This window comes from Anopheles moucheti, unplaced genomic scaffold, assembly GCF_943734755.1.
Source record: "Anopheles moucheti unplaced genomic scaffold, idAnoMoucSN_F20_07 scaffold_38_ctg1, whole genome shotgun sequence".
Lineage (NCBI taxonomy): Eukaryota > Metazoa > Arthropoda > Insecta > Diptera > Culicidae > Anopheles > Anopheles moucheti.
Genome location: NW_026453613.1, coordinates 593,674 through 612,987, shown reverse-complemented (window position 1 = coordinate 612,987; position 19,314 = coordinate 593,674). Strand labels below are relative to the sequence as shown.

The 19,314-nt window shown below is 37.7% G+C and overlaps 2 protein-coding genes and 1 pseudogene across 2 annotated transcripts; 2 read left to right on the top strand and 1 right to left on the bottom strand.

Annotated features, from left to right (window-relative positions):
• Positions 1 to 1,019: 1,019 nt before the first annotated feature.
• Positions 1,020 to 11,816, top strand: LOC128309161 (putative nuclease HARBI1; annotated as a pseudogene).
• A 4,374-nt stretch (positions 11,817 to 16,190) lies between these two features.
• On the top strand, positions 16,191 to 17,462 carry LOC128309163 (putative nuclease HARBI1). Its single transcript, XM_053045561.1, has 4 exons — positions 16,191 to 16,335; positions 16,391 to 16,823; positions 16,884 to 17,028; positions 17,107 to 17,462. The coding sequence occupies exons 1-4, from the start codon at positions 16,220 to 16,222 to the stop codon at positions 17,367 to 17,369; spliced, it is 957 nt and encodes a 318-aa protein (XP_052901521.1). The 5' UTR covers positions 16,191 to 16,219; the 3' UTR covers positions 17,370 to 17,462.
• A 78-nt stretch (positions 17,463 to 17,540) lies between these two features.
• Positions 17,541 to 18,413, bottom strand: LOC128309160 (uncharacterized). Its single transcript, XM_053045560.1, has 2 exons — positions 18,122 to 18,413; positions 17,541 to 18,053 (listed from the first exon to the last, which is right to left on the bottom strand). The coding sequence occupies exons 1-2, from the start codon at positions 18,305 to 18,307 to the stop codon at positions 17,541 to 17,543; spliced, it is 699 nt and encodes a 232-aa protein (XP_052901520.1). The 5' UTR covers positions 18,308 to 18,413.
• Between the last annotated feature and the right edge of the window lie 901 nt (positions 18,414 to 19,314).

The following is a 19,314-nucleotide window of genomic DNA, read 5'->3' as shown; positions in this document are numbered from 1 at the left end:
GCTAGGAGTTCAGTGCAGATCGTGATCTAGGGTTTAATTAAGAAGATTATTGTACAGAATTAATAATGCAAATTTCAGCTAGGAATAACATCCATATTCTTGCCTTCAACATTCAAAACAATCGTCTGTACTACGTTGGGGTAGAATATTAAATCAAAATTGAAACAGTAACGAAAGCTTAAGATTGTTGGCTGACATCAAATCAATAGCCTTTTGTGGTAAAATAGGCACGTTACCATTATATTACCATTATTTTCATGAGGAATAGGTTGTGCGTAATTGTATCCTTTGCAGCATTGCAGGATACTATTGTAATATTTTTTTCAATATTTCTTATCTCACATGTTTGTAAAAACGAAATGTAAAAATGTAGTCAATAAAAAATAATCATTTTTTTTTTATTAAACTTTCAATGAAAATATTATCAACTGGGCAAACGAAAACGAATATCACCACTACATACACATTCCGAGCGATCTCACACACACATGCATACCCCTGGGCTGCAAACGCTCACTCACACACCCTCAGGAGCACGTAGCAGAATCCCCTAATTTTCCCCTAATTTCATATAACGAATCCCCTAATTTTGCAAGAGGCCGAAGCTAGGTGAACCGACAATAGGGGGTTGCATACGGGTTCGAGCACTTGTTTGCCCAGGGGGTAGTATTAACAGGTTGGCTGATCCCCCTAGACATTTCGAGTAGTTTTTCACACGTTCCTCTACCCGCGCGCCTCACTTGGTCCACACATTTCTGGTCGCACACAAGATTTCATATTGACCTCTCCTTCTCGAATATGTCGGTCCTACTCTAAAGACGACCAACGACCAGTTTCGATCCACCCGAACGTGTCTGTACACAGTGATTTCACGAGTATGATTGTGTTGGTGCATATGAAACGCGAGTTGCTGAAAATTTGACAAGTCCAAGGAAGCCGGTAAGCAAAACAATAACAATCACGAAACCGCACATAAATTTTATATCTTTTTAGCAAAAGAATTGTTCCGCACGGATAAAATGGAAGTCGGAACCATCCCAGCATCTGGGCTGTCGCCAAAGGATAAAGAAACGCCGCGAAACTCAACGCAGGTGGCGTGTTCCGGTACAGTTTCAGTGCCGGCATCGACGGAGAAGATCTTTGGTAAGTAAAATCGTTTTTGTACGCTATAAATATTTAATTACCAAGTGGAAGTGTGCTCTAGAATCTTTTTTACCTTGAATAAAGGTTTTGTGGGTAAAAAAGTGAGATTGGCGAGATCCGAGCTGCTAATGCGCAGTTACACGTACCCGTAGGTGAATCCCCTCATTTTGTCCTCAGCCCATACAAAAACGTCCTCAATTTTGTCCGGTCCTGTTTCGGTGCCGGTATCTACGAACGGCGTGTAATATCAAGTGGAAAGTGATCTACTAGTGTACTATCGATACAGTTGTTCATTAATTTACAGTTTTGGCCACAACCAACCGATTATATGTACAACGCTTAGTTTGGTGTTGTTGATGCAAAGTGAGGTTAGGTGAAGGATTCGATCGTGTGAAATAATTCTGCTTCAGGAACCGCAGTGGATTATGGCCATTCTCTGACCATTCCGAATGAAAGAGAAGACGCTGTTTTTAATTTTTTAATGTGTGAATTGGATAGTGAGTTTCCGTAACCTGATAATGAGCATTCGACATGTTTGCTTTGTTATGTTCGCTTTCCGGATCACTATCCGCAACGCTCCGTCTTAAAAATTCAGATTGCGGTTCCGTCGTGAGTTATTTGTGGTTAAACTTACTTTTAGGTCTATTACCGTTCAATCCGTTGCAAAATGAACATTGGTATATTGTAGTCTGTAAAAGCACTGTGTTAAAGCGTTGCTCACTGTACATGGCATCAACCGTATGATGGGTTGTTTCAACCACGTATTTTATGTTGCTTACATAGATACCCACTTTTCTAACATTATTATTATTTCTACCAGTACCAAATTATCTAATTCTATCTTATTATCTTTCGACAGAGGATTTCCGGTAGTACGATGGCTGTCGATTCATACAGCGCTCGTCGTTTGCGAGACGACCGATCTCATATCCTTGGAAGGGCCGTGATAACAAGCTCAAACCAACAAGGCATGCTAGAACATTTTCCTGGTTTCGCCAACTAAGAAGTAAGTATTTATCAATTCATTTTAATTTATCCCAAGTTTATTTTCAATTTTTGCCATATCAATTAAATTTTTACATATATTCCTATTAACAGAATACTGATTCAACTGGCTCTGCGCTTAAATGATCAAGTACCTCTGGAGAACTTCGTAACAGAACCTTTTTCTCTTCTGAGATGCAATGCATATGGTAGCATATGTTTCAACTGCGCACAACGAAGACATAACACAGCGGACAGGACATAAGTGGAGCGCACTTGTAACTAAAAAGTAAGTAAATATCACTTAACTTTTACTTAATGTGTATCTAATATCCTATTATCAATTACCTATTTAATTATCTTATTATTACCTTAAAATCTCGTTCTATTTACAGAACACAGACCGATCCATCGATCTAACACAACGGATAAATCCATCGTTGCTGATTGTAAAAGGTAAGTACGATAACTAAATAAATCATTGCAACACAATGCCTGAAAGTGAGTAAGGAGAATGTTTCTTTTTCCCGTCGTCTCAATGTTTGTAGTATTGAATAAACGCAATTCGCTTCCTAATTGAAACATTTCTTATTACACTATAGTATAGCATAAATGCAAAAAAATGTATGCATATATCGTTGCAACGATAACAGTTTATTTATTATAATCAATTGCTCATATAGGTGATATTTTCTTTTTAATTCTAGTGAAATCATCATGGTGAAATCACGTCTACAGGAGCTTCGGAGATCCGGAAATAGTTAGATTAAGATGAAGATTAAGATTTAGTTAGGTTAAGCTCTATGTTGTTATTTCAAAATTTAGGTTAGAAGCGTTATTATTTAAATTGTAGTACTAAGTAGGGTTGATTTTCAAAACTGTTTGCTTCAATTGTAGCAATTGAAACAAAATGTAAAAATTGTAAAAATGAAATAAAAAAGTACAATTTTTTTAAACCGACAATTTAAATTTAATCAGCTGGGCGAAAGAAAGCGAATATCACCACTACATACGCATTCCGAGCGATCTCACACATACATGCATACATCTGGGCTGCAAACGCTCACTCACACACGCTCAGAAGCTCGTAGCAAAACGTCCTCATTTTACCCTCAGCCCATACAAAAACGTCCTCAAAATTACATGGGCCGAAGCCCGGTGAAACCAAATTAGGACGTTTGCATGCGAATCGCGATTCGAGCTCTTGTTTGCCCAGGGGGATAAGTCCCCGGTCTGACACATAGATGGCGCCGCTAGTATTAAATGCATATTATTTTTATATAGCACCAACCTTCAAATGATTCGTGTCAAAATTTGACGTCTGTATGTCAATTAGTTTGTGAGACAGAGCGTCTTTTGTCAAGCAACTTTTGTTATTGTGAAAAAAATGGAAAAAAATGAATTTCGTGTTTTGCTAAAGTACTGTTTTCTGAAGGGAAAAAATACAGTGGAAGCAAAAACTTGGCATGATAATGAGTTTCCGGACTCTGCCCCAGGGAAATCAACAATAATTGATTGGTATGCAAAATTCAAGCGTGGTGTAATGAGCACGGAGGACGGTGAACGCAGTGGACGCCCGAAAGAGGTGGTTACCAACGAAAACATCAAAAAAATCCACAAAATGATTTTGAATGACCGTAATATGAAGTTGATCGAGATAGCAGAGGCCTTAAAGATATCAAAGGAACGTGTTGGTCATATCATTCATCAATATTTGGATATGCGGAAGCTCTGTGCAAAATGGGTGCCGCGTGAGCTCACATTTGACCAAAAACACCAACGTGTTGATGTTCTGTGTTGAAAAAAGTGTTGTTCCACCAAGACAACGCACCGTGCCACAAGTCATTGAGAACGATGGCAAAAATTCATGAATTGGGCTTCGAATTGCTTCCCCACCTACCGTATTCTTCAGATCTGGCCCCCAGCGACTTTTTCTTGTTCTCAGACCTCAAAAGGATGCTCGCAGGGAAAAAATTTGGCTGCAATGAAGAGGTGGTCGCCGAAACTGAGGCCTATTTTGAGGCAAAACCGAAGGAGTACTACCAAAATGGTATTAAAAAATTGGAAGGTCGTTATAATCGTTGTATCGCTCTTGAAGGGAACTATGTTGAATAATAAAAACGAATTTTGACAAAAAAATGTGTTTTTCTTTGTTAGACCGGAAACTTATCAGCCAACCTGTTATGTTAGTATTAAGTATTTTATCTATGTATTAGTTCTCGTTAGGTATAAGGTGCGTGTCATTTATAATAAAAGTTTAGTCGATAAGTAACCACCAGAGCGTGCAGACTCGTTAACTGGCGCCCGAATCAAGAAGAGTGATTAGCTACTGTATAAACTCTCAGAGCGAAGCCACCTTTAGCTGTCTCTTTTCTGAGAATACAGCATCCAGCCCAAGAGCTATCATCGAACGTGTCGTTGATTTGCGGTGTTGTAGCGCGATTAGGTGCGCTGTTTTCTCTTCGGAAGACCGATAACAAAATCGACTCTCACAGTATCCTGGAGATCTAACTGTTTCCTGTACGTGTAAGTATAGTGAAAAAAAAACAGTGATAGTGATCGCAAAATCCAGGAGAAAGGGAAACAAAAATGGAAGAAATGAAGATGTTTCTAGAAATGGGCAAAGTGCCCGATATACTAAAAATGTTACCGGAATATAATGGTAACCCTAAAGGCCTTAATACTTGGCTTGATGATGTTGAAGGCATTTTTCATTTTTATGCATCGTTCGCCAATTGTCCCACGCAGATGGGAATTATAATGCGAATTGTGCGAAGAAAGATTGTTGGCGAAGCGTCTGACGTTCTCAACGCAAACCACGTAGGATTTGACTGGGAGAGTACAAAAGAAACTCTTAAAAAAAAATTCCGTGATCAACGTAACCTTAAAACTCACGACCTTAAACTCTCGTAACCTTAACAGTAATTAAACAAAAATACAGCGAAAGTCTTGAGCAATACTACAATAGATGAACTGAATGAATACTGAATAAATGAACTCTTATCGTTAATAATAGCTTATATTAAATATAGTGAAAAATTTATAGAATTACGAAATGGTTTTGTGGATTATTTTAAAGAAAAAGCTGTAGATAGTTTTATTCGAGGATTAAATAATGAACTCGGAATTTTGGTTAAGACTGCAGCTCCTGATAGCTTAAATAAGGCATACCAACTATGCTTGGAATTTCAAAAGCTAAAAAAAAATAAGCTTGGCCAGTCCGGATTTAAAAAAATGGAGTATTCCGTTAAACCAGAAGCGACGAGAAATTACCGTTATCAGACACAGCCACAAAGAGAGACACGTTCATCAGAACCCATGGAGGTTGATCATTCTATGCGATCAAGATCAACACACGCTCCCAAAAAGTCGACACAAGTAAACGCATTTCAAGATAATGAGGCACAATGTAGCTCGAATTTTTTTTGGAATGGGCACGAGTACAGAGACACCGTATTCGTAGAGAATATCGTGCCGCAGCTTCCATACATTGAAGTCCCAGTTTCATGCGGCAAAATAAGATTATTGGTCGACAGTGGAGCAAATACCAACATTATATAAAAAAATGGGCTTATAGTTCAGGTAACAACATTTTTGAAATCGAACCGAAATCGTTTCAAAGTGTTGTCGGTACGTTAGTATCATCAGAAGTTGTGGCTTTGAAATTATTTTCACCAGTGTTAGAAAGAGAATTTGTGTTTCATATTTACGATTACCACGATTTTTCCGAAGGAATAGTTGGTACCGAGATATTATTCGCGAAGGAATTTAATATCATTACACGTTACCGAAGAATAGAAATTACAAACGCAAATAACAGAATCTACTACATACCACTAATATTTCACGCAACGGGCGAGAATACCCAAACAGATAAAGGAAGAGTTCATCAGATTCTCAATATCGAATCCAAAATTCAACTACCTTACCTTTCGATTGAAGAGCGAAACTCTCTCATTCCGATCCTTAACTCACACAGTAATATCTTCCATGCACAAGATTCAAAGCTTACTTGCACAACAAATGTTGAATGTAGGATACAGACAACTGATGATGCACCTGTTTACCAAAAAATTTATCCCTATCCTATTGCGTACGAGAAGTAGAAAAACAAATCTCAAAGCTATTGGATGATGGTATTATTCGAGCATCGCGTTCTGCTTGGAATTCTCCTCTTTGGATTGTTCCTAAAAAAGCTGACCATTTCGGTGAACAAAAGTTTAGACTCGTTGTAGATTACCGTAAACTAAATCAAAAAACAGTTTCGGAAAAATATCAAAATAATAATAATCAAAAATTCAAAATATTCTCGACCAATTAGGTGGAAACACATACTTTACTACATTGAACCTGGCCTCTGGTTTTCACCAGATTAAAGTAAACGAAACTGACGTAGAAAAAACTGCATTTTCGGTCAATAACGGAAAATATGAGTTTTTGCGAATGCCGTTTGGCGTAAAGAATGCGCCGGCAATTTTTCAACGTGCGCTAGACGATATTTTCTTTGAGTACATTGCTAAATTTGGCTACGTATACATGAACGATTTAGTAGTTTGTGGTAAAGATTTGGGTGATCACATAAATAATTTAAATTTAATTTTGTCTACATTGAAAAAGGCTCATCTCAAAGTCCAACTAGAAAAATCAAAATTCCTCTGTAAATCCGTCAAATTTCTCGTGTACGTAATCACGTCAAATGGTATAACACCAAACGAGGAAAAAATCGCAACCATACGTAAATGGCCTCAACCAAAAAAACGTAAAGCAGCTAAGAATTTTCTTAGGTATGGTTGGATACTATAGAAGGTTTGTTAAAGGCTACGCTAACCTAACCAAGCCGTTAACCAATCTACTTAGAGGCCTTACTAATGATTCCAAACTAATTCAATTAACCTCTGCAGAAACAAAATGTTTCGAAAGCATGAAACTAATTCTATCTGGAAACGATATTCTTTCCTACCCGGATTTCAACAAGCCTTTCCTTATAACAACTGATGCATTTAATGACGCCATAGGAGCAGTGCTCAGTCAAGGAGAAATCGGAAAAGATAAACCGATACATTTCGCTTCACGAACCTTAAACAAAAGAGAAGAAAATTTTTCAGCAACTGAAAAAGAAATGTTGGCTATCTACTGGTCTCTTAAAATTTTTCGCAACTATATCTACGGGCAAAGGTTTAAAATTATTACTGACCACCAACCCTTAACATTTTCCTTGTCGCCTAAAAACATTAACACTTAACTAAAACGTTGGAAATCTTATTTGGAGGAACACGACTATGAAATGGTGTATACTCCAGGAAATAACAACGTTGTAGCTGATGCGCTTAGTCGCGTACAGATTTTCTCCCTAACTCCAACTCGGCATTCTGCCGATGAAGATCCTTCAGATCTTATCAAATGCACTGAAGCTCCTCTCAACGCTTTCAAATTGCAAATTGTGATTGAGACGGATGATAATGAAGATACTATTTTTTCAAATCCTTTTCCCGGCTATAAAAAAATAATCGACAATTAAAAGATGACAGTATTCAGAGCAAGTGCTACATAGTATTTTCAATCAACTCTTTGTTCCAAACAAATTGACGGGATTACACACAACATAAAAAATCTTGGGCGATTTTCAAAGAATGTACCAAGATTATTATAGTTCATCAAAAAAGTAAAAGATCAGGTTCACACAGAATATTCTTAATGATGTTAGGGACGTCGCAGAACAAGAAGAAATTATAAAAAAACGAACACGAAAGAGCCCATCGAGGCATTGATGAGAATTAGAGACAGATATTACGGAAGTATTATTTTCCGAAGATAACCGAAAAGGTCAGAAACTACATTAAAACATGCAATGCATGTAATACGTGCAAATACGATCGACACCCATTCAAAATACACTTACAAGAAACGCCTATACCGAAACACCCCTTCGAAATACTCCACGTAGACATCTACCAGATAGACGGGGAAAGTTTCCTTTCAAGTATTGACAAATTTTCGAAATTTGGAAGCTTGGGAAGCGGGAATTTAATGTTACCTATAAAATCAAGACAAATTGTACATATTCGAAAAGCGTTCGAAAAAACCATTACATCGTATCTCATACCGTCAATGATTGTCACCGATAACGAGAAGTTTTTTTTATAAACGGAAATACGAGGAATTATGCTGAACTTAAACATAAGAGCCTATATTACGCCAAGTAATAAGTCAGAGGTCAATGGTCAGGTGGAAAGGTTTCATTCAACGATAACTGAGATGTACCGCATAGAAAAGCTTGTTTAACGCAATTACTCGACAAAGAGGAGGATGGCAATTGTGATTGGAAAGTACAACGACACAATCCACATTGTTACGAAAAAAACACCAAAAGAAATTCTTTTAGGAATTCCTCATAATCCCACTGTAGCATATCTGCTATACAGTCTTAAAAACATTCCAAAATCTATTTATGTTGAAATTCACCCCATGCTCCTCTATCAAGATATTAGAACAAGAACTGCAATAAACAATTAACGCAAATAGCATAAACTTCAGGCGCAATTAAATCAAACATTAATCGCTCACAAGTTACAGGTACTCATTCAATGCACACAAGTTGCAGGTACAAACCCAATAGGCAAAAAATAAAAAACAAACACCATAGAAGCATCGACCGCGCAAAGAGCTTACGCAATGCCAATCCATACCCGATCAATACGCAGCGTCAAAAAAACCCATCGCGACCTCATTGCAAGACAGTACAGGTGCGCTTCACGCCAGAGTTGCAACCTTTGCAATATAGCAATAGACCCTATTGCTTGACTTGGTTCAAGTTAACAACAGGAAATAACCCGTCCATACATAGCTTATATGAAACAGAACTACGCCACCCAATTAATAAGAACTAGAACTCAAGAAAACAATTAAACCAACCAATCAAAATTTAGACAAACAAAAGCATCAAATTTCAAAGTTCTAGGTTAATATCTAGGTTAATGGAAATTTCCATCAATTTTGTTCTCACGATGTTTACTCGAAATTATGATATAAAATAAAGATTGACCGTTGACTAGACAGTCACTCGCAGCCACATGCACACGCGGTTACTGTCGTAGTTGATCGTTATGCTCAACTAAAGAAGTCTAGTGTTTTATTGGGGACTCTGTCCCAATCCGTACTGAAAGAAATGTAGACCTATACATGGTGTGTTGTCCCGTGGTGATCCCGTATGACCGTGTTGTATTTATGGGACAAGAAGTTATATTACACCACTACAGTGGAAGACATCGAAACAGTGCGACAAAAAGTGTACGATGTAGTGATAGTTCAGCTGAAAGAAGCTCAAAAGAAGCAACAGAAACATCACAACAAAGGCAGAAGGGCACCTCCAGAACTAAGGGTGACCCAAGAACAAGACAAAGACAAAGTAGTTAAAGGTAAACAAAAACCGCTATTTCGAAAAACAAATGCTATCACAAATACACGAGTAACTGCGAAAAACGAACAGAATCATGTGATTCATAAAACGAATATCCGGAATGTACAAATATGACGCTATGAAATGAAATGTAAAACATATATGAATTGTAGAAATAAGGCGATAATTATCAAAGTTGATCCTGGAGAATCAACACTTAAGGATGGGGTAGTTACCGCATCGCATACGATCGTATAGTATTATGTTAGTATTAAGTATTTTATCTATGTATTAGTTCTCGTTAGGTATAAGGTGCGTGTCATTTATAATAAAAGTTTAGTCGATAAGTAACCACCAGAGTGTGCAGACTCGTTAACTTCCATAACCCGCCTAGATTTTTAAGCCGCGGTATTGGGGGCTAGACTTGCCAAAACAATTGTAAAAGAAATGAGAATAGAAGTGGATGAAGTATGCTATTGGACAGATTCGAAAACGGTCCTGGCGTGGATAAGTTCAGAACCAAGGAACTACAAGCAATTCGTTGCATTAAGGGTAGGGAAATCCTAGTAGGACAAGTACGAAAGAATGGCGTCGGATAGGAACAAAGGACAACCCGGTGGATGAGGCAACGAAGGTACTGAAGGGGCGCTAAATTTGGTTTAAAGGGTCGCCATTTTTAAAGGCCATTATTTAAGCCAATGAAATTATTGAAGCGACAACTATGTAAGAAATTCGCCCAGTTCACACCCTTAGTACGGTGAACCAGATAGACTGAGGGCGATCAACGTAAAATGGTCGTCAAAATGGTTGACACTGCGACGAGCACTTGCTATATGCCTAAAATATTTCGATTGGCTGAAAACTAAATCCACAAAAGGCTCGTTTTTGGTAAAGGTAATCACCAAAACTGAATTGGATAAAGCAGAGCATCTGTTAATAAGGAAGGCGCAGTGGGAGAAGTCCTGACAGCAGAACATCCAATAAGCAGCAGAAGCTCGTTAAAAAATTTGTGTCCCGTTTTGGAGGACAGAAAAATAATGAGTGCCGAAAGTCGGCCAACAAGAGTACAATTTTTGGGATAGGACACCAAGAGACCAATTATACTCCAGAAGAATAGTTATATTACCATGCTAGTAATACGTCATTACCATCAAAAATATTTCCACAAAGAGACAGAAACAGTTATAGCTGCGATCAGACAGCGCTTCTGGATTATAGATTTGCGAGCAGCGCTCAAAAGGGTAGTAACAAATTGCCAGAAATGCAAGAACGAAAGAGCTAAGCCACAGCCGCCTATGATGGCACCGTTGCCTGCGTGTAGAACGACACCGTTCGTAAAACCGTTCACTCACACAGGAGCCGATTACTTTGGGCCGCTCACCGTCGATAGGATGAAGATCCGAAAAAAGGTGGTGCGCGCTGTTTACTTGCCTGACTACCAGAGCAGTGCATCTGGAATTAGCAAACGACCTAAGTGCGAATTCATTTATTAGCCGGCATCGCGAAAGAAATCGGTTAAAATTAGGTGAGACTTTGCGAGCAATGGAGAAGGAATTGGCACGGTACATTTCGTTGGAAATGACGGAAAACGAAAAGAGCGATGCCGTAAATTACTTCTACCAGAAATCAGGTATCACTGGCGTTGTAATGAACGTCGATGGTTCCCATGTGAGAATTCTTGCTCCTCACGACAATCCTGCGGCTTACTACAATAGGAAAGGATATTACAGTTTAAACGAGTCGATAGTAAGTTAGGCATTTATTTTAAAAAATATATATAAAAGATGATCAACAAAAAATTGTTTTGCAGATATGCGACAACAGAAAACTTATAAGATTCGTCGATGTAAGATTCAGCGGCTCCAACCATGATTCTTGCATTTTTAGCATGAGCCCGGCATATGTTTTTTTTTAACAGAAGTGGAGAAACGGTGATAGAATGTTTAAATTATTGGGTATGTTTCAATGTTAATAGCACATTAATTAAACTATTACTAACATATTTAATATCTATTTCTTCTAAGGTGATTCTGCGTATCCTGCCAAGCCTTGGCTAATAAAGCCACACAGAAATGCCACCCCCAATTCACCAGAGGCAAATTTCAATCAGCGGCTTTCGAAAGCTCGAACTGTGATTGAAAATACGTTTGGTGTCCTGAAAGGAAAATTCAGATGTATCCTTGGTGAAAGGCTGTTAAGATATGCGCCATCAAAATGTGCGCGTATTATAAACGTCTGCTGTGCCTTGCACAATCTCTGCATTATTTATAACATGCCAGAAGAGATTTTGTAGATATAGATGAATGCACCACTATCGATTGAGCGGACTGACGAAAAGGTAAGCGCTGCAGCATCTGCAAACCGAGTATGGATCGAGGATGTAATGAATGTTATTTATTTACTGAATTTATTTAACCGCAAATTTTTATCTTTTATTACCCGTTTTAACAGCGCATAAGTAGCCGGTTACAGCAGCGATAAAGGTGCTACGCGGCATAGCCTTATTTCATTGTAAACTGGTTATCTTCTGGCATGTTATCAATAATGCACAGATCGGGTAAGGCACAGTAGCTGACGTGCATTTCTGTGATGTGGTGTGATTTCCGAGGCAATCAACTGTAAAACGTTTTGTTTACCGGTTTTGTTAAGGCGGAAGTTACGATTTAATTTACAGCATAGCGATTCGGTTCAGCCTCGGTAGGCGTAGAATATTATGCTTAGTATTTGTTATGTATCTAGTTTTGTACGCACGCCTGTTTCATGTAAATAAAAAAATAAAAATGTTCGAATAAAGGTTTATACGACTACTAATTTGTATTAGAGGTTTTAAATTTTTTATTTTACTTCATATGTACGCATATATTAATATTAATGCATTAAAGATTCATTAGAGAAATTCATTAAAGATAAATAGTTCAAATTAGCATTAAACCATGTAGTATCACCCGTAAATTATTAATTATTAAGTATATTCATGTAAATTAAGTATGGACAAAAAGATAAAAAAAATCAAATTAACGTTTTTAGTAAATTAATGTGGGACAGAAACATCAGGTTTTTTTTTAGAAAAGCTAAAATCTCTTGTTGAAATTGCAACGTGCCACTCACGTATGTTTCGTGCAACTCATTAAATCTTTGTAGGTTTTGTCTTAACCTAAGTTATCAACAGTGCACATGACAGAGCCGTACCCATTGTGACACCAGGAAAATATAATATCGTACTTCCCGATCACATAATTGATTTAATAAAACTGAGGAATAAATTTAGAAAAAAATGGCAAAGGCATAGATTAGATACCACATTCCGGGAGTCCTATTATCTCTTAAAACGGAAAATAGAATACTTGGTCTCCCAAGAACGAAATAAAGCTTGGAGTAAAACACTTGAAAGCATTAACCCACAACACAATAACAATAACCAGTTCTGGAAGCTAATAAGAACAATTAGAAATCAACGAACATCTATCCCAACACTGAAAAAACTTAACTCCATACTACTCACAGCTTCTGAAAAATGTAACGCCCTTAAAGGTCACTTCGAAAATGCGCACAACTTGACCCACAACAAATCTAGTCCAATAGAACGAAAAATAATCAAGGATAACAAGAATTACTTTGCATCCAACCAAGGAAATCAGCTACTTCCATCTGAATTAATTAAACCTAAAGATTTACTAAAAGTGATAAAACATTTAAAAAACAAAAAATCAATTGGTTGCGATAAAATCAATAACAAATCCATCAAGAGACTCCCGAGAAAAGCCGTTGTCTATCTAGTGCTTATATTTAACGCATGTCTTAAACTAGGCTATTTCCCAAATAATTGGAAAATTGCTAAAATAGTTGCCATTGCCAAAGCTGGTAAAGACCGTAGCAAACCTGAGAGCTACAGACCCATTAGTCTTCTAAGCTGCCTAGGTAAAATTCTAGAAAAAATAATTGCCTCCCGAATTCGAGTGCACGCTGATAACAAAAACATCATTCCGGACTCACAGTTTGGTTTTCAACCTTCTCGAAGTACCACTCATCAGATCCACAGATTAAAAAACACCATAATCGATAATAGACTATATAACAAAGCGACGGGATTAGTGTTACTAGACAACGAAAAGGCTTTTGACTCGATATGGCATCAGGGACTTCTCCACAAGCTTATCAAGTTTAAGTTTCCTGCTTATCTCATAAATCTAATTAAATCACCCAACAAACAATTCGACGATTTTTTTAACGTTGTCCGAGCCTTTTTGGTCGAATCAAGCGTCGTTTGGTTCTGCGCGCAGCTAAATCAGCAAGATTGGTTCCGAATCTTGGCTAAATTTGCGTCAAAGGTTTGGGTCTTTGATTTCCTCCCAGACGAAAAGATCGAATTGGTGCGATCTTTTGCTCTTCTTCATCTTTTTCCATGGCTTGTTTGCATTTTGTCTGCGGTGATTACCGCTTTGACAGATTGAATGAAATAGAAATGTAAACAAAGCCTGACCTGTGATTAAAGAGCATCTCCTCTGCTAAAAGTAATCCTTTTAGTTAAATCTGTGCAACAATCTTTCATTGTGTTAATATATTCAATCTGTGGTGTTTCTGAATACTCTGGTAAGTAAATAACGTGTGCATGTCGTACAATATTCGTGCCAACATTGTTGTTTTGAAAACAGCGCTCTGTTTGGATCTTCCCATGCTAGGTGCAAAATGGAATCCAAAAGAAGCCGTGCGACTGGTTTGGTGTACAAGATCCTCAATATTCGACCTGCTCTTCATCTTATAACTTCATCTTCATCTTAGGGCCTGCTCTGGGATTTGTCGTATACGACCAACGACAAATACAAACGTATGGCGTTCTATGGAGGTGCTCTGAGAAATCCCGTAAAACTTGGTAAAACATCTGTCGTCATACAAATCATTTTGTTTTTTCTATAAACCTCGTGAAACTTGTCGTTCGCATAGCTAGCATATGTGCATCTTGGGTGTCAAAAACATCTGACAAGCGTTTTGGGGGGGAGAAATCAAAACAAATCCGTTAAATCGTCAACAACAACAAAAAATCAACAGTTCTGAATATTCATAATTCTGCAACCTTTTTTGGATCGATCGAACGGTACGTATTCTTCACCATAAAAAGTAATGTATTCATAATGTATTTAATCGTTTTTTTTTCAGAAATGCAACACATCAATGTTGAAAAGTTGATCAGTTTGGTTCAGAAGCGAAAGAAGTTGTGGTGCCCAACGGATCCGTGCTACAGCAAATCAAATGGTAATTAAATTTCAATGTTTCTTTTTAGGTTTTTTTATTCGAATTGGTTGTTGGGTCGAATATGTCTCTTTCAGCCTGTCCAGTCCTCTTCTCTACTGCCGCCACTTTTTCTACCGGAATTTAGGTCGACGTTTTCAGCCGGGTCGGTTCTGGTGTTGCTAATCTGGTGGTTGTGCTCTTGCTTGTTAGATCCAAAAAAGAGAACCTCTAGGAAAAACATATATCGAACGCACTAAAACAGCGTTTTTTTAACCATAACGATATAAGTTATTATAATTGTATGGTTAGGAATAAATACAACACTGGTAATAATATGTGAGTTTTAATACTGTTATTATGGTATAAGGTATTGAGAAACATACTGTTTTATAAATGTTAGAAAGGATATAATATATAATAAAACATCCTCCTTCGACATCCTCATATAACCATGAAACATTCTCGGCTGCCTCAACAGGTGCTCGAACAGGACGCTGAATTCTCCGCTTTCCGGACGGTGCATCATTATTTTTGCACAACTTTGATGGAAACAAATTGACTCACAAATTGTACGCGTAGGAAGAATCGAACGCGCGCACTTTTTGTTGTGTTTGTATGAATGACGTTCTTTTGCTAGGTTTGACGTCCTTCATGCTTTGACAGTTTGTCGTATACGACAACTCCTAGAGCACCCATAAAACATGTCGTTGTCGTTGGTCGTATACGACAACTCCCCAGAGCAGGCCCTTAACAATTATATGACGAATGTGTTGGAAGGACATTGCGTCGCGGCCAAACACTGGATACGGTGAGTGATATCAACATTCGTTACAACTTGCCCATTAATTAAGGACATATTTTTCCAGACAACGCGCAACGATGGTTTTGTTGTTTTCTTCAGCTGTGCGCCATTATGGTTCAAAGAAGGGTGATCGGAAAGCGGATTCAAACGATACAATACCACAATATATCTACAGCGGAGATTAATACCACAATATATGGAGCAGCGAACAATTTAATAAGAGCAGATCAAATGCTTAAGATACTACTAGGTTGTAGGTAGCATCAAATAATAAAATTAATATTATTTTTACAAATATTGTGCATCTATAAATCTTGTCCTAAATATTGTTTACTGCAATGCACAATAGATGGCGCTTTCGTAAAACGTCCCGCTCGATTTTCATCGAAAATGCTCGAACACGTCTTCCTTGCGAGCTCGAACAATTGGTGGAATCGCATAAGAATACTCGATTCGATTTCGATCGAAGCAACATTGTCGATCGAAATCGAAATCGACTCGAAATCGCTATCGCATACGGGTTTTCGATTTCGATCGAGAAAATACATGGGATCGACTAGTCGAGCAGTTTGCTACCTGTCAAATTGATGTTTGTTTACGTTGTGAAAAGCTTGTTCAAGGTGCAGTTTCTATTATCTCCACTATAAATACATCGAATTTAAAGAATGATTGCTTCAATTTTGCTATCGGAAGCTGAAAATAGTCAACCAGCTGTTGAATTGAAGAATTATCGTCGAAACTTGCGAAAGAAATTGGACCCTATGAGTTTAGATGATTCCGCGTAAGTACGCTGCATAACCATCATCTAGCCGTATTGTACTAGTTTGTTTTTGTAGTTTTAGGAACAACTTCAGAATTTCTAAGCAGTTATTTATAGATATTCTTCGAAAAATTACACCTATAATAAGTCCCAAACATAATCGAGGATTGACTGTTAAGCAAAAGCTGGCAGCATCTTTAAAATTCTTGGCACAAGGTTCATACCAGCGGGGTGTTGGAAATGATTTCACAGTGCCGATTGGACAATCCACATTTAGTGAAATCTTCGAAGAAACGTTGTGTGCTCTAGAAAATACACTTAAGCACGTTATTACACTGGAAATGACAGAAGAAGAACAAGCTGATGCACGTAGATTTTTTTACGAAAAATCGGGCATTCCTGGAGCTGTATTGGCAATAGATGGAACGCATATCCGAATAACAGCTCCACATGAAAATCCAGTAATGTATTACAACCGGAAAGGTTTTTACAGCATGAATGCATTATTGGTAAGCATTTTTTTAAAATTTAGTTGAATTAACATTGAATAATTACAATGTTTATTATAGATATGTGACCACCGAAACATCATTCGATATGTAAATGCCAGATTCAGTGGGTCGAACCACGACGCATTCATATTCGACTCCAGTCCAGCAATAGAATATTTTGAAAACAAATGGAGGAATGGTGAAAGAGTGTTTAGGCTGTTAGGTTAGTATAACAAAAAATAAATTAAACCAGTATGTATTGTTTGAGTTAAACTTATAGATTTTTCATTTCGCATTCTAGGAGATTCTGCATATCCGACCAAACCATGGCTTGTGAAACCTTTCGCGAATGCTCTTCCTGGAAGTCAAGAAGCAGAATTTAATACCAAGCATGCTCAGGCACGTGTAGTTATTGAAAAAACTATTGGCATGCTAAAAGCAAAATTCAGATGTCTTAACGGCGAAAGACAATTGCGCTATTCTCCAACTAAAGTTGTACGAATGGTAAATGTTTGTTGCGCTTTGCATAACATTTGTATTCTTAACAGAATTCCAGAAGTTTAATCTGCGAATATGTATTGATAGTAACATTTATTCGATATAAATTCAATTCAATGATATAAAACCAGGCCAATCTACCAATGATAAAAACTTTCAATTTAATAACCTTTTCTTTTGTCACTTGAAATACTACGTTAGTCAATACAAGTAACTGTTGAACTATTGTTTCGTAGATTAATCCTTATTTCTTTGTTTCATGCATTCCAAAAGTTCCTTTTGAAAATTGCTAGTTGCTTCCACGGATATTTTCATCAAGGACACAATTTCAGTCAACGAATTAGCAATAGATTCATTTTGCTCTATCAGAGTCTGTTGGTAGATATCGGGTTGTTTTGGATTAAAATTTTCTTGTTTTCGCTGATGTTGCCGTATCGATGATGTTGTAGCTTTCGAAGCAGTTGCTTCTTGGTCCAACCGATCTATTGCGTATGCTGGCTCGGCTTGCCTGGATATTCCACATGGATCAGCGATAGTTTTTTCCTGTTGGTCGCTACTGCACTCAGGTATTCCTACACAAATAGTGTCTTTTGCTCCTTCCACATTGGCCTTTATATTTGTGACATTTAAGATACGCTCCTCGATATTGTTTAATCTTATAGCCAGTGGAATACCACCTCCGGTTTTTTTCTGCTCGCTTCGCATTAGAGAGAACTTCTTCTTGACGTTCGATTTCTTGTCAGTCCATGTCTAAGAAAACACAAAAGATACATACAATTAAACACACATATCATATGCAGATTGCATGCAATGCGTACCTTCTTCCAAGAATGACTATCCTTTGAAGGACCCAGACTGTTGAGTTCCAAACTAACTTCACCCCAGAATGCCGTGGGATTGGTACAAATTCCCTTGGCAGCATCAGGGTTTTTCTCCATGATTTGCACCAACCGTTCAATTTGTTCCTTCGTTATACGAGACGTAGCGTTTTCGACTTTTTCCATGATTGACGATTGAACTAAAACTGTATTCACTTAATTTAACTGTTACGTTCTTCTTAACCGTTTACGAGTTCCAGCAGATCTTCAGAGTTCCTTCCTCGTCTGAGTTCGAACGATACTGATGTTTGATACAGTCATGCGCTGGCGATTTTAAAATAAAACCGTTCCCGTACACTGGATGTGTGTATGTGTTTCGCTTGTGCACTATTTTTTCGTAAATTTCTTTCAAACATTCCCTGTATCCCTATTCTTATTCCTATCCTTCCCCCCCCCCCCCCCCCCCCCCCCCCCTTAGGTCTCGAACTTGTTTGTCATTGTATCTCAGACTAATTGTTCTCCATCGCCCACATTTTTGGCCTAGTCTTGTTCCCCTTGGTTTTTTGTCTGGGCGTACCTACACACAAAGGCTGCATTGTTCTCATCCTTTCATATAAACCTGGCAATTTTTGTTGGATTGGTGTGTTTCGTACTAGATAACGCTCTTCCAGATGTTCGTCAGTTTGTGTTGTTAGACATATTTTTCTTGGTACACTCTTAGTTTTGCTGACATGACCTGGTCACCAGTCCGTCTTGTTTAGTCCTACCCGACAAAAAACGTATTGTTCTCGTCCTGTCTTGAACTGTCCTATGATAGTCAACCAAAATTATGTTAAACCGTTAAACCCCGAAAGTCTCGGACAAAACAAATATTCTTAAATATCACTACTCGAGAAAGTCTTGTGCCTGGTCTCTTGTCTTGTGTGTCTTGTAACGGTTCTTGTGTATGGTCGTGCACTAGAGAGCGTTAGTTGATTGAGCGGTTGTCATACTGGCTAGAACTGACTAAACCTTTTCGTATGATTTATATAAAATTTATTGGATTAATTTATTTTTGATGTTTTTGAGTATCTAGTAACGGACTTTTCAAGATGGAAATAAGTTCTCCACATAAATGAGCACCAGTTATAGAAGTGATTATTAAAATTTAGCAAACAACGGTCAAAGGGTTTAATATTATTCTCCCTCGATGC